Source organism: Anastrepha ludens, chromosome X (assembly GCF_028408465.1).
Source record: "Anastrepha ludens isolate Willacy chromosome X, idAnaLude1.1, whole genome shotgun sequence".
Classification (NCBI taxonomy): Eukaryota; Metazoa; Arthropoda; class Insecta; order Diptera; family Tephritidae; genus Anastrepha; species Anastrepha ludens.
Window position 1 is genome coordinate 82,032,781 of NC_071503.1, and position 16,996 is coordinate 82,049,776.

Sequence of the window (16,996 nt, forward strand, 5' to 3'; positions counted from 1 at the left end):
TAAATTAAAAATAAAAATTAGTTCTTAATAAAGTTTTTAATATTCAGAGCTAAAAAACGCTTCTAGCTCCAACAGTTAGGTCTTTGAAAACTTGTATTGTGCTTAAAAAACTAAGAAACCAATTTTTATACCACCTCCGAAAGAAGAAGCTTTGATGTTTCATGCTTTTAATGAGCATTGAACCTGGGATCAACTCAATGCACAAAACTATTTTTACCTATCGCCATCGCCTATCTTTTTCTGCACCAAATTGTTTGCCCAGTAAATTTCTCACCCCCGATTATACCAAAAAAAATCTTCTTCTTCTTCTTGATTGAAGCAAAATGAAGCTAAATCCTTCTCCACCTGATTTTTCTAACCCATAGGAGGCCTTCTCCTTCCTCTGCCACCAACAGCTGGTACCGCTTCGAATACTTTCAGAGCTGGAGCGTTTGTATCCATTCATATGACATGACCCAGCCAACGAAGCCTCTGGATCTTTATTCACTGCACTATGTATGTCGCCGTAACGCTAGCCTACGATATTCGCCATCACCAACGTGCCAAGGTCCAAAAACCTTCCGCAGAATCTTTCTCTCAAAAATTTCAAGGAACGCCTCATCGGATATTATCACCGTCCTTCTGTGCCATTCGTTAGGACGATATTAAATACAATCATGACAGCCAAGACAAGAGCGTTCGTCTTTCAAACCTGTGAGTTTATCTAAATAGCTGCCTGCCGGACAGAGGTCATACCAAACTGTTGGGCCAATTGCGCCTCGCAAAGTTTATAAGTAAGCCTGTAAATTGTGTATGCGTCGCGGCACTATTACTATTTACGTTATTTGTTTACATGATTTTGGCAATATTTATGCGAATAGCAAATGTTTTTTGAAAATAAACACAAACATTTATAATGTACTTAACCACAAATTTTCGATGATAAAATTGAATTAATTTAATTGCTTTTTATTTTCAGCGCTGACTTAAAAAAAGTGGAATACAAAGTTTATATATGTTATATTGATTAAATGTTTAATAAAAACGAAGAGAATACATACATAAAGAATTTATTCAATTTCGCTCTGGAGCAGAATGTAATAAATGTAATTGGAGTCACTTGCCAAACGGAAACGAATTATAAAGAGTAACAAGTAATTAAAAACTTAAATGAATAAACGTATTCACAATGTACCAATACACTGCACTGGACGTGAAAGAGCTATTACATCCAAACTTATTACTGAACATAGCCGAGTTAAGAAAACTAAAATCAACAGTAATAACCAAGAAGAATAAAAAATTAAGAAGACGCACAACAACAATCACTACCAAAATAAAATTTAGAGCAAAATCTAAGAATCTCATTAACAGTGTTTGTCTCATCTTCAATTCAACTTCGACACAATATCTGTTATCTTCTTTAAAACGTTTCAAAACTAAAGCGGATTTAACTGGTAGCAAGCGTCATACGATAATAATAAGCAAACCATTATAACCTTGCAGTTTCTATGCAATATTTATTAATATATAACAAAATAAAAACACCAATCAGTTTCCTACGGTGACTGGGACTGAAAATTGGCGCGTTCGCATATAAAAAATATAACAAAGTAGTACGTACCTACATATATGGTACAACTATCTACATGTAAAATTAAGCATATATGTATGTAAAATGTATATTTAGTAGACAACTAATGGATTATACCTTTTAATAAGTGCATACATTTATACACATGTATTTGTTTAAATAATGTAAACGCCCTGCGAAAGGCTTAACAAAATGACGGTAAGTGAATAATTGTTATAAAGTATTGTTCGTACATATGTATACCAATATAGACTGTCTATCTACAAATTTGAAAAATACCCACCTAAAAAGTTGGCCCTTTTAACAGTGCCTGCGCAATTTACCAATGACGCATAAATATCGCCTTTAAATTCAGGGATTGTTCTTGGGTTATTGATATGTACGATTTTTTTCGACAAAATCTAAGGAAATCCTACCGTGTGATGTGATGGTCAATTCAAATCACCATGGCGCCAGATTACGACATTTTCGAACCGTTTCAGCAAAGCTCTCATAATTTCGATAGATATTCACAATTTTTTGGGTTGGTACGTCAGTATAATTCAATGTTCACATATTGTATTTCATTTCATTTGTTTAAATATCTGGTTACAGAACCTTACAGACTAGGGGTACAAAATAAAGATAATACTAAAAGATAAACTTTAAGAGTAGTAGTTATAGATTTCATTTTATTTCGATTCAATTAGTCTACGGCCGGTATATCTTATTGACTAGAGATATACAATTTTACTCCAAACAGAATCACCATCCACTACGAAGTTTAACTTGAAATTCATAGAATCAGTGATTGGAAAAATAAACGAGCAAAATTCATACAGATTGGAATTCTTTTGGGAACAAAAATAGATACATATTTCCAAAAAGCTTTGGGGATTTCTTTACGTTCAGTTTCAAATTTGCAAATAAATTGATCATATTGAAAATTAAACTAATTCATATAATAAATATATTTATCTCTTAAAATAAAATTATTGCATTGAGCTTTAATATATAAGATAACTTGGACTTTCTAACTCTTGCTATGACCTTTTAACTTTGAAAGGCTTCTACTATACTATGGTAATTTGTGCACTGGAAAGACTAAAAGATTCTTCGAAAAAACATCATGAATCTTGTAAAGAAAGGCTTCAAAACAGTCAGTTAAAATGACTGGAGTCCCTATTTAAATCCGAAAAGGCAGGCGATAATAAACATTATCAAAATTATAAGAAATTCATTTATCATTACTCTTTATGACGATCAGAACACCATCCGCCTTTAGGTGCCTAGTCTTTAAAGCATCCCTATCTTTACGATAAACCACAAAACCGATTTGAGCTATGATTCAATAAAAAACATAAGGCATCACACCTGGTGACATCAAGTGCAGCAGCTGCTTCGAGCTCTCCTCTGACCATTCTCCCGCAAAGATTGAGCTTCATAACGCCCTTACCGACACACCCGCTCAATGTTACCTCCAAAATAACAAAACTGACTGGAATCACTTTCGATATCTAGTACCATCAACGATAAATTTAAAACTCCCACTAAAAACTGAAATTGATATTGCTGAAGCTGTTGAACACTTAAACTGCTGCTTATAACAAGCTGCTTGGATTCGACCCCGCCTATCTCTTTTCCAAAAAAGGCACTATAAATTTCTCCCAGGAAAAGGAAAACTACGAGAAAAACGGATTGCAAGAAAAAGTGGCAGCAAACTAGACACCCGTCAGATAAAAAAAATTTAATACTTTCACAAGGCAACTTAAAGAAGCTCTTCTAAGCATTCCCATGGCAGCCGGTTCTACATTACCGTAATGACTCGGGTTTTTCCCGACCAAGGGCTGCCGCCCCAGTATACTAGCCCTGTCTAGTGAACCGTATATCACCCCACCCCTTACGTCACAGGAGCAAATCATCGCAGCAATCCTGCTCCAAATGCTTCTCCTCAGGGCTGGAATCGAATCCAACCCTAGGCTAGAAGTATTCTATTGCTGCGTCTGCCGCAAACGGCCTCACCCGAACTCCACCTCGGTTAGGTGTAACAAGTGCAACGGGTGGAGCCACTTTAAGACCTGTTCAGACCTTAAGTCACACAGGAAGTGGTCCACACGGTATGTGGCCACGTGTTGCTCCCGTCAACAGGCGTCTGATGCCTCCACGGCTACTACACCTCCTAATAGGCTGGCACTACCAACCGCCACCACAACCCACACCTCCACGGTGAGGAGCCTATCAGAGCAACACAACTCCCCTTCCTTCCTGCTCCAACCCCAGTGCGAGGACAAACCAACAGCTCCTGGTCCCCCGCACAGTCTGTTCCGTGTGTCAGACCGTAATACCTCGGAATCTGGTATCAGTCCATTGCAATTCTAGCAAGCTTCTCCAATTTAACTGCAACGGACTCACGAGTAAAGTCGACGAGATAGTTGACTTTATGAGCCGGCACAGTATTAAAATAGCTGCGGTCCAAGAAACCAAGCTGCACGCTAGGTTATCTCTGATCACAAGGGATGGCTATAACGTGCACAGACACGATCGCGAGCGAGACAATGGTGGTGGCCTAACGTTTATAGTCCACCACACAGTGCAGTATCGACTCATCCATGAGAGGATAGGTGCGCTCATCAGAGGTGAAAACCGATTCGTTGTAGGTGACTTCAATGCGCATCACGATCTTTGGCATTCAAGGCTGCCAAATGATCGTAGGGGACAGCAACCTGCAGAGCAGATAGACGATTCGACATTCAGCACTGTGAACGACGACGCCCCCACCAGGGTAGTGGGCAATTGCAGCAGCTCGCCTGACCTAACAATAGCTAGCGCAGGTCTGATAAATATAATAACGTGGCGACCTATGCTATCGTTTGCATCAGACCACTTGCCCATTATCGTCTCGATTGAGAGACCTGCCGACTTTGTTTCCGCGAATCACCGGTCCTATTTTAACTTTAAAAAAGCTAGTTGGGCCGGCTTCACAGAATTCACCGAGGGCACCTTCGCCGCTCTTCCCATCCCCACTGATGTGCGCGTAGACGAACGCGCATTCCGCAAGGGGTTCACAGCTGCTGCGGCTCGCTTCATTCCAGCTGGAAGTTTTAAGGACATTCGTCCCCATTTCCCAGCCGAAGCAGCCAGCTTAGCAAACGAGCGTGACCAACTACGCCAGGCCGATCCCGGGGATCCCCGCATAAGGGATCTCCATTTGGAGTTCCGGCAACTGGTAAATCAACATAAGCGGACCAAATGGGTTGAGCACCTGAAGACCTGCAACCTCACCCCTGGGGTGAGTAAGCTCTGATCCACCGTTAGGTCCCTGTTGAATCCGACGAAGCACAACGACAAGGTGGCTATCACCTTCAAAGGTTGCACTTCGTCGGACCCGAAGAGATGCGCGAGCTGTTTTAGCCGGCTCTTCATACAGCCTCCTCCGGTCGACAGAACAAAACGTCGTGCTACCAGAGGGCTGCACAAGCTGACGAACGACAGTGCGCCACTTACTTTCTCCGGTGATGAGGTTCAGGGGCCATCAACAAATCGAAATCATCAAAAGCCATTGGCCCTGACGGATTAAACGCGCTGATGCTGAAGCATCTGGGACCTCTGGGAGTAGGATTCCTTACAAGGGTCTTCAATCTGTCCCTGGCCACTCTCACCATCCCTGATAAGTGGAAAGCAGGGAGAGTGGTCCCACTACTGAAACATGGGAAACCCGCCAACCAAGGGGAATCTTATCGGCCGATAACTCTCCTTTCCCCAGTATTGAAGACACTTGAAGCCAGACGAATGCATAGCACTACCACTGCACTCACCGCCATAAATGCCCAGATTAACCGCGGGCTTAACCAAAACCGCCCCTGCGAGAGGACTGTCCTAGTAGCGTTGGACCTGAAGAAGGCTTTCGATACAGTCAGCCATTACACGCTACTAGATGATATTTATCAGTCGACACTCTCGCCAGGGCTGAAGAGGTGGTCCGCAAACTACCTGAGCGGTCGGCAATCGTCATTGATTTTTCGAGATCAAACATCAAAGCAGAGGAAGATTAAGCAAGGTGTACCGCAGGGTGCTGTCCTTTCTTCCTTGCTGTTCAACTTCTACATCTCGAAGCCCCCCAACCACCAGCGGGAGTTTCCCTGATCTCATACGCTGACGACTGCACGATAATGGCGTCGGGCAATGACATTGATGGCCTGTGTTCCAAAGTGAACAACTACCTCACCGACCTTTCTCCTTTTTCACTGCGAGGAATCTTCAACTTTCCCCCACCAATCCACGGCGACCCTCTTTACCACCTGGACAAAGGAGGTCAAGCTGTGCCTTAAGGTAAAAGTCGACGACACACCAATGCCGACGGTAAATAACCCCAAAATTTTGGGTGTAACCTTTGACAGCTTGCTCTCCTTCTCTGCGCACACAACCGCAATTGCCACTCAAATCGCTGGCCGGCAGCACTTGGGGCAAAGACAAAGAACTGTTCCTTTCGACATTTAAGGCAATTGGTCGGCCGGTTCTAAACTATGCTGCGCCTGTATGGTCGCCTGGAACTAGTGATACGCAGTGGACAAAGCTAGAGACATGTCAAAATACCGCCATTCGGACAGCGACCGGTTGCCTCCTGATGTCTCCCATTCAACACCTACATAACGAGGCACAAATGATCCCAGTAGTGGAGCACAACAAACTGCTCAGCAAGCAGTTCCTGCTTGGATGTTACCGCAGGTTTCACCCCTGCAGACACCTGCTTGAACCTGAGCCGCCTCCCAGGCACGTCAGGAGACACCTCTTAGACTACGCTGACGAAATCCAGGACAAAACCGCAAGTCAATAAACGACATCCACCGGGAGACCGTCACCACCTTCATGAACTCCCCACCTGTGAATGCCGTAATCGGAGTCCAACCACCACCTATTGCAGACGAAGAGCTCCAGCTTCCCCGTGAGACTCGTGTAACACTGGCACAACTACGTTCTGGATACTGTAGCAGGTTAAACTCCTACTTATCCAGAATCGACCCCGACATTCCAAACACATGTTCGGCATGTGAAGGTACCCCGCACGACACTAACCACCTCTTCACATGCCCCCTCAAACCGACTCATCTAACACCCCTCTCCCTCTGGACCCAACCTGTCGAAACAGCATGTTTCCTGGGCCTACCCCTAGATGAGCTAGACGAAGACGACCGGTGATATGCCTACACTGACAGGGCTACCAATGCTGTTAAAACAACAACAACAAGCTCTTTTAATGAACGAAGTACACAATTTAATCACTATCTCCGTAGTCTAAGCGCTACAGCAGATTCTGAGTATTCGCTCTGGAAGGCTGCTAGAAATATATAAAAGACCTATAATCCGGATACCCGCCGTTCGAATGGAAAATAATGAATGGGCTAAAAGCGACTCCAAAAGAGCAGCGACATTTTCCCGGCACTTAAAAAGAGCCTCCTCACTCAATAACCTCTTCACTCTTCAGGGAGCGTAATGGGACCAATATTGTACCTACTCTTCACATATGACTTACCCGAAACTGCAGAAGTAACTATAAGCACATTTGCTTATGATACTGCTTTACTAGCAAGTGACACTTTCCCGCAAGCACTTTCTCTAAACTACAAAAGGTACTCGACAAAATCAACCTATGGCTCAAAAAAAGGAGAATAAAGTCCAATGTCCAAGTCAACTTCAATCTTAAGCGAGACACTTGCCCACCCGTCAAACTCAACGATATGGAAATTCCACAAAGCAATGAAACCAAATATGTAGGGAAACATCTAGAGGGAAAATTAACGTGGAAAACACATATATTCTCAAAAAGAAAAGCCCTTGGTGTTAAAATCAGAGATCTTCACTGGCTTTTAAATCGTCATTCCCAAGTTTCTGTCGAAAGCAAATTGCTCTTATACTCAGCAGTCCTGAAACCAGTGTGGACATACGGTATTCAACTTTGGGGCCAAACCCCAATATCGAACTTTTACAACGATTTCAGTCAAAAACATTAAGAATGATCACCAACTCCCCCTTCTATATTACAAACTCGCAAATACACCGTGACCTCCAAATATCCACTGTTAGGCAAGAAATAGAGAAATATGCAAGATCCCACTATCTCAGGCTCTTAGCTCACTCTAACTCCTTAATAACCGAAATGATAGCAAATCCCATTGCTTTCACCCGACTCAAAAGAAAATCCACCACAGATCTCCTCTTTTAGTGGGAAAAAATGAAATGGGTTGTACCACTGGGTGCATCCCATAAACGACTGAAATGCTCTAGCTGCTAGTTTAAGTTATTATACAAATATTGCTTAATGTATATATGTATACAGCTTGCAAAAAAAAAGTGTTAAAAAAAACAAAATAAATAAAAAACGTAAATGTCACTTCAACACGAGAAGTTCCTAAAAATATATATTTGGCTTAGATCCGCTTTCTGGACATATTTTGAAAACATGTTCTTATAGATTTATTCCAGATTTTATTAGCTACATGTTTAGTTCTGTATTTGGTTTAACAAAACAAGAAACGAATTGACGAACGAAACTCGAAGTTTAAAATTTATACTACGCAAATTGTCTACAGAGGCATCTTTTTTAATCGATTTATAACACACAAAACGTTTACTTTGAATGCGAGAATGTCGAGAAACATATTTACAGATTACATCCTCTTCAGTTACTAACGGATTGAAAAAAATACATACCTATAACCATGACTTTACAGTGGCTGCTTCAAACTAGAAATGACAGCTGTCAAACAAAAATGCAAAGTGGCTCTAAATTATCAGATATGATAGTAAGTAAAATGTAATTTGAGCTACCTGTTAATTTTTGGAATCAAACCAACTGATAGACAATGAGAGCTATGGCTTGTGACACCAGAAGGATGGACGAAAATTTAGTCGTAACACATAAAAAGTGCACGTGGTTGTTGTCCGATCTCAATAAGGTGGGAAGCACTACGTATATTAAGTTTAGAGAAGTTGTTTTAAGTCGTTATCGAATACTAAAAATGGGCATGACTCCGTTCATGTTTAAAAATTTTACTAGCGTCTTATTTCTTTTCCTCATTTAAAACCAACCTACCTTGAGCAAGGAGTAATATGTATGTATTTCCTCGAGCTATCATTCGCATGGACGGACGACAGACTGGCTAAATTGACTCTTCTCATCGCGAGTATAAATATCAAGGGCTAACAGCTAAAGCTGCTATTCAATACTGAGATATGGTCTGGGTAGGTACTACCAAAGTTTGGAAACTCTGAAATACCACTATTTCTTAAACCCTTCCAACTCTGATCTTTTCAAATCCATATGTAAAGATAGTCACATCTAATAATCTTGACAAATTATGGTCAAAAAGTTAGAAAGTACTACTCCATTAGATAATTTGCCAAATTTTTTGTCCTCATCCAGCACAATAATGAGGACTAAATATAAATTGTAAAGGTCAAATGGGCCAGCCTACTATTAGTATAAAGAACTATAAGGATATGATTATATACCCTATTTGTGGGGTGCGTCTTGATGTTGTTCCACAAATGGAGGGACCTACAGTTTTAAGCCGACTCCGAATGCCAGTTAATTGTCTATCTATCAATGTACACATTTATTTAGAAATATTTTTTTTGTATCTTATGATTTATACTCTCAAGTAATTTTCTCTATTGTTTCATTTCAGTCTCATTCACAAATAAACTATGATTATAACAATGAAAACGATGCCTTATCCTGCAATAGCCGACCAATTAGTAGCACTTTACGTAGAGAAAATAAAAATAATCAATTTAAAAATCACGTTGATATATATGACAGCTACGGCAATACAAATATCTATGGCACCACTAACGGATCCACTGCACCCATTAACGCAGTACTGCACCAGAAATCTAACAAAACTGGCAGTGAAATGAGCGCAGATGGAAGTGATGGTAACCGGGCGTATAGAAATACCTACAACTGCGGCATCAATGCCTTAATATTAACAGAATCTGCAACAACAACCATCAAATCTTCAGAATCTACCGCAGCTGGAAGCGAGTACAGCCAGCTGCATGCCGGCAGTGGTTATGCTCATAATGATAATGTTAATTATCAGTGTCACACGTATAATAGCTATGCTACTGATACTTATAAGAACGTTGGCGGTAACAGCCGCGGTTACAGCTGTAATGTTGATCCCATCTGCAGAACCATGTACGTTAGTGCTTCAATAGCTGGTAATACAGGTGAATTTAACGAAGGCAGTAGTGGTGGCAGCACCACGTATACGGCCTGGGAGAATACTATGCGTAATGGAGAACATGTCAGTGACAGGCGATATTCAGCGTTAAGTAGTACAAAAATGTTGCCACGCTTACCGACGAAGCCAAACAAAAGCATGCTCGATGGTATGTACGAGTATACGGGTGGACTGAAGGTGCAGCAGCAACGTAATGATGTTAAGCAATCACTAGCAATGTCATCTGCGTTGCAGTCACAAACAGCAGTAGCGGCACGGACTCCGCAATGTCGCATGCACTCGCAAATGCAAGTGTTAACACAAGGCTACGGTGCATTGCGTTTGACTGAATTGGCCGAACCTGCTACTTGTACGACTGATAGCTCTCGAGGTGATGTTGGCCTTGATGAGCAACACTTAAATGGAATGTCATCATTGCGTTTACTGCCTCAGCTTCACAGTCACCAGTCACCACATGTGAATGTATTGAAAAGACAGATATTTGAAGGTGGTAACGCTACGGCAATAACAACCACACCGACAACAACAACTGAGCTCCAAGATACCGATTGCAACACATACGACAATACGACAATAAAAAAAAACTATTACGCTAATTGTGACGGAAATGGAAGTAAGCGTAGCGAACGATGTGGCGAAATGCTCTCCTATTCCGCTGGATTTGACAATTCAAAATCGGTTTACTATGCGTCAACAGTGCAACGGCGACATACATCGATGTCGCCACTTGATTTGCGGGAATTTGACGACTACAGTAATTCATATAATAACGCATATAGTAACACCGACAATTTATCGACTTGTAGTGACACGCCAGCATATACAGCAACACAAGCCCAAAAGCAGCAGTTGCAGCAACAGCGCAAATATGCGATATTGATGGCAATGACTACGGCATCGGTGATAGCGTCAGGTGAAACGCGTACACCAGTGAAGCGTATTACCGAACGCACAGCGACAACTCTCACCGATCGAACGACGCTACATAAAAAGGTCCTGCCGCCAACCACAGCGGGTAAAGTGGCCGACGAGTATCATTATATTGGCATGGAAACCGACTTGTGGGAGTGGAAGAATGAAAGAATATGTAGTAATAGAGCGCCTCCAAAATCTTTAACAGCAAATATCGCGCACGATAAAGATCAGACCGATATTATAGTCGATAAATTAACAATCACAGAAGCGAGATCAACGGCAATATCGGAGGTGGCCTCTGTTGCGATGACAAGTAATCTTACGCTGACGGAAGCCGCAACAACATCACCAACTAGCGCAATCACAACAAGTGAGGTTGTATCACCAACGGCACTCGTCCAGCCGACTACTGCTAGAAAATTGCCAAAGCGTCTACCAACGCCACAATACAATAGTGACAAAAACAACGGCAGAAGGAAAGCAAATGGCGTAAGTAAGAAGCTTCCAAAATTGCCAATAGAAATAATTGTGTCGGGCGACAGCAGCAACACGACAGCTGATATGTCAAATAAAAAAATAGAGCAAGCAGTTACGCCTATAATAGCAACAACAATAGGAACAAAAACTTCAATAAAACCGTTATCAACATCATCGGCTGTATCAAGTACATTGCCTTCATTAGCTGCAAACACCCACTCGAAATCATTAACATGCATAACATCAACATATGTATCATCATATTCACCTTCATATTTGTCATATTTATCAGATGCAACAACTACCATAGCTAGTGCAGCAGTAAAAACACCAAAAAAATATAATGAATACCTTCCATCAAGCAAGACTTATACATTGATTTTAAATGAGGAAGCATTAGGTACTACGCCAACGACAACAATAGTTACCGCATCCGTACCAACGACAATGGTATCAAGCTTTGCAAAACCATCTAATCGTTTAAACGTTACTAGCTCTGACAATGATATTACTTTATCAGTTGTACTAACAACTGGTACAGTAACGGTGACTACAACGGAAACGTCGTACAGTCCAGGTTATAGTAAAAACAGTAGTTACCTCACCACCTATAACAACAACAATATAAGCGATAGAACTTCTGTTGGATACCACATGAACAATTCGAATAATAACAATATCCTTACATCGCTAAGCATCGCGGCACCCATAATTTCCTCAGAGAAAAAAACATCAATAACAACAATAGCACCGACGTACTCAGAATCATTGATTACATCAGAACTTCCATTTTATTTGACCTCCTCAAATATCAGCAGCAGCACCAGTACTAGTATAGTTGCGGATTCGTATGCAAATATTTCACAACCGACATCTTTGCCCCCATTGTACTCGCCTTCCATATCAATGCCATGGTATACATGTACATTATTGCCAGATGTATTACCGACAGTATCAGTTATTACAACGACTTCAAGGCCACAAGCAGAAGTAACAACATCACCAATGGCATCAACAATTGCTTTCATATCATCCGAACAAAGTGGCATTCTGACAAGCTCTAAATTTAGTCATAGTTGTAGTGATAGTTGTGGTAACATCATGAGCATTAGTAATGCACATAGACTTTCATCGGCGAAAACAAATACTTCTAGTAGCGTTATTGGTAATTGCATGAGTACCATTTTTGATGAATACCTTAAGCGGAATGTCGACAGCTATCATAGTTTTATATCATCAACGACGCCAACAGCGATTGCAACGGTAGAAGGCACTGCAACTGTAATTGCAACCGCGGCTGCAACTGCTACAAATAGAACAACCACAACCATCACATCATTATTGTCATTAGCGAGCCTCATTCCTGCGACGAATACTGTAGTAACAACTGCATGTGCCTCATTAGGGTCATCAACTTTTACATCAGAAAAAAAATTAGCATCGTCTACGAGTATAGTATTGTCATCCACTGAAAGTTTAAGCCCCACATGTGTCTTACTGAAATCAGCCAAAACAACAGAAATCATGAAAGAAGCAGAAGACCATGAGAGACCCTTAGCAATAACAACAAGCATATCCACATCAAATTATTTTGGAAATGATTCTTTTAGTTCAATCACAGCCCCGACAACAATAAGTAGCAGTAATAGTAAAGGTAATAATAACAGTAATAATAGTAGTGGCCAATTGCTCACAACAAGTATTGAACCAGCAAAAAAAGTCTCAATCTCAGCCACAACATCAACTAAAACGGCTTTCACCACTACACCAACATCATATTCGGATTATTTGACACAATACCAATTACCAGTAGCAACAGTTGCAACAAAACCATTGTCAGGTATTGCCTACGACGATTATAGCATAAATAATAATACTGATATTGACAATGACATCAAAAGAGAATTGCCTGCATATATAACCGATTTTCTAAACTGTGATAGAACAAAGTCGAATATAGGTGACACCGAATATGATACATCGTTATTCAGTTATAATTATAACAATTTCAATTTATATACGACATCCACCACAGATATAACACCCATAAACATAAAGTCGACAACTGAAGACAGCTCAGCAGCAAGCACGCCCCCCACGCTGGTTACAGCAACAGAAAAAGTCCCAACGACTATCAGCTCAACCGTTGGAGTTGAAAAATTAAGCGACGCCTTGCCAGGAGCAACAGCAGGCTTTGCAATCAATAGTGATGTATTTTCCATTCCCTACACCTTAGAGAGCACAATATTTGCTGGTGATAAAAAATGTGTTGATATGACTTCGACAACGTCCATGGAACCATCAGTAACAACACTGTCACTCGCCTCTGCATTTGATGACAATTTTTACGATAGTTACAACGTAGACTGGACTGATCTGACTGTACCTGTTGCTGAGGAAAGTGTAGCAGCTACGTCGCCAGTTACAGCAGACAGTTCGTCTTATCAACACAATGATAATGCCGTGATAACATCAGCATTGCTCAGTACTTCAATCGAAACAGCAACATCGGCTATATCAACAGTAGCAACACCAGGTAGCATTGGTACCGGTGGTGGCCGTATACAAGATGGTTATTTTCGCCCAACGTTGTCAATAACAAATACAGATATATTTATGAAAAATTCAATGACGACGAAAATAACATCAACAGCAACAGAAATAGCGACAACAACGTCTGCTTCATTTGGTGTTACCGGCAAAGCCACAAGTGTGTTTGATGGCATTTCCAAAGGCCTAAAAGGCGGTCTGGATGGTGTGCTTAGCGGTGTTGTAGCCACAACCGATATTAATGCCAAAAAACAATCACAACAACCACCAAAGAAGAGTGGCTTTGGATTCGGGATTGCTTCAAAGTTTGTGCCGAGCGTCGGTGGTTTACTTGCCGGTGCTACGGCTGCGGTCCAACAGACTGGAGTTGCAAAGGCAGGAAAAAGCACAGATACTGTAAACTTAGCAGCAACATTAACGGTGGCAACAAAGTTTGTAGACACAGGGGGTATATTATCTACTGCAAAAACTCCAACAGAAACCCCCCTTGCTAAATTGTATACTGGAAATGAGGTACTCGAAGACTGTAGCAGTAGCAAAAATAGTTATGACTTCTCTACTGGCAGTGCTAATTTGAATAAATTTAGTGATCCTTCGTGTACGAATAACACCGTTCAATTAGAAACCACTTCGTACGATGTGAGCGGTAATGCCATGTACGGTCAACAATCTCACGATATGATGCCGAATACAATGCACATGATGGGTGACAGCAGCGTCGGCAGTGGTGACGACACCATCTACCTGCAGCATCAGCAACCGCAGTTATCCGCTAAAGAGGTGGCAAGTGATAGAATAGAAGTTCAATTTAAGCACCACACATATGACGATGGCTATGAAGCTGGCGATGTGGCGAACAAAAATGCAGCCGTGGATGATGAGTATGGCTACCCTGAGTATAATGAGTACGCGGCAAAGCTAGTAGCTGGTGATGATATTTATAATGTCATTTATGCTGAGCAAATAGCCAATGAAATACACATTGTTGGGGCCGATGGCAGTGTGGTAAGCACGACAGCTTTATTTAACGATAACACGATGACAACATATTACCATCCGCCACAACAAATTAACAATGAGCATGGGCGTGAGCAGCAGCAAGGCACAAAATTTCCGAGCTCTACATCCTCAGCGAAGAAGGCCACATCATCACTGTTGCCGTCACTGACGAATTTCGCTGCACATATACAGACCCAACCCCAACCTAAAAGTGGCTTTAGTAATAATGAAATGGCCCAGTTGTCACCACCAACAACAGCTACGGCTGCTAAGCCTGCTGGTGGTGGTGGAGGTGCAGCCGGTGGCATGTTTGGTTCGTTCCTGGGCAAAGCAGCTGCAGCGGTACAATCGGCTACCCAAGTTGTCAATCAAGCTACTACGGTCGTGCAACAAAAGGCGGCTACATCTTCAAGAGTAATAACAGTGACAACATCTACAGGCATATTGCCAACGACAGCAACGGTCGTGGCTGCGGTCACAGAGGGTTATACGCTCATGCACAATAACGATTACAATATGCACCAGCTACGAGAACAACAAAAATTGCTATCGCACCAAAACTCATTGTCAAGCCAATACTCCAATACCACAGCAAATGGCGATGATTATGAAAATAGAAATTTGTATCATTACAATGATAATGCAGTTACTATTGACACGGTAACAACAACTGCGGTAGATACTGTATCACAACAGTATGCCAATTACTATTTAAATGGTAATCAAAGCCAACCGCAAGAACATCAAAGTGGTAAATTGTTGCCGGCGGTGCCACCAGCTGGATCCACCGGTAAAAAGCTGCCCACCATCAATACCAGTAAGTCAGGCTTTTTGATAAAACAGCAGCCAACCGAAATCTACGACGACGATCTAATTGCTGACGATATGAACCATGTCAATGGGCACGCCCTAATCGATATTAGTGATAAACATGATGAATTGCTCGATGACGATGAAATCGTCAACGAGTTGAATGATAATAAATTGGATATTGTTGATAACGGTGAATTGGATCGGTACATCGTTGATGATCGTATTGGCGACGAAACGAGTTATAAACAGCAAAGCTTACGACAAAAACAGCCGAATTATGACATCGATAGTGAGGAGGCTAATTACTACATGGATCCCCAGCTGCAAACGACACCGTCGGATACGCAGCAAAAACTTTCGCAACATCATCAGCGACGATTGATTGCCAATAGTTATTATGAACATAACAATGGTGGTTATGATTATCGAGAGGATTATTTTAATGAGGAAGATGAGTATAAATATTTGGAGAAGGAGCAAGAGCTGCTTTACAAGCAACAGAAAAAGCAAAAATTACCGAAACAAAAACAACAGCAACACAGTTATCAGCTTGATGATACTAGTGATATTTATTTAGAGGAGAACTACCAAAGCGAAGACAGTGGCAATTATCTAGATGAAAGCTCGAGCGGAAGTGTTGTTGGTGCGGCGGCAAATGCTAAAACAAATAAGCAAACACTTGGCCCTGCTAAACAGCAGGATGTTGTAGAAAATGCTACAGTATCGAATAGTTTACATACAATACATTCCTCAACGGTTGTGATTGCTGATAACGCCAGTGGAGTCGGGGCTTCACACCCTCATCATATAAAAAAGCAGGATAGTATAATAATGGAAGAGGATGAAGATGATATAATGATCACCGAAGTTGGTGTAAGCAATAATGCGATAAGTAAGGTTCAACAGTCGTCGCTTGGTCGAACGCCGAGTCAAGATTCAATGATCGCAAATGAAGATGATATAATGTCTGAATTGCCATCCTTGTCCGTCACAGTCAATAGAAACGTGCTCATGCGTGGTGAAACCGAAGAGGTGGTGAGCGGACATATGCACATGGTACGGAAACCGGAGGTCACAGCAAAACAGCGGTGGCATTGGGCTTACAACAAAATCATAATGCAATTAAATGTAAGTAATAACAAATATTATAATATACCCCTTCTGTTGACTTCAAACATCTGACAATTTAGATATATTTCCATGAAAGATAAATATTTAAAAGAGAAATATAATAACTGCAAAACTCCAGTATAATTTATTTTTTAAGCATTCAGTAATATTTTTATTTATTAAGGATGCGGTAAAGAGGTGAAAATAACAAATGAGGATTGTATAATATTGAAATTCATACCGGTCCGTCCACCTACATTATATCAATTGAGTTTCTCGCTCTAGTAGAGCACTGGGTTATTATAACTTTGTTAACTGTGTAATACTAGTTCGT

General features: G+C 41.2%; 1 protein-coding gene across 1 annotated transcript; it reads left to right on the plus strand.

Annotated features, from left to right (window-relative positions):
- Positions 1-973: 973 nt before the first annotated feature.
- LOC128870280 (mucin-2-like) lies at positions 974-16,734 on the plus strand. Its single transcript, XM_054112882.1, has 2 exons — positions 974-1,771; positions 9,238-16,734. The coding sequence occupies exons 1-2, from the start codon at positions 1,766-1,768 to the stop codon at positions 16,732-16,734; spliced, it is 7,503 nt and encodes a 2,500-aa protein (XP_053968857.1). The 5' UTR covers positions 974-1,765.
- The last annotated feature ends 262 nt before the right edge of the window (positions 16,735-16,996 follow it).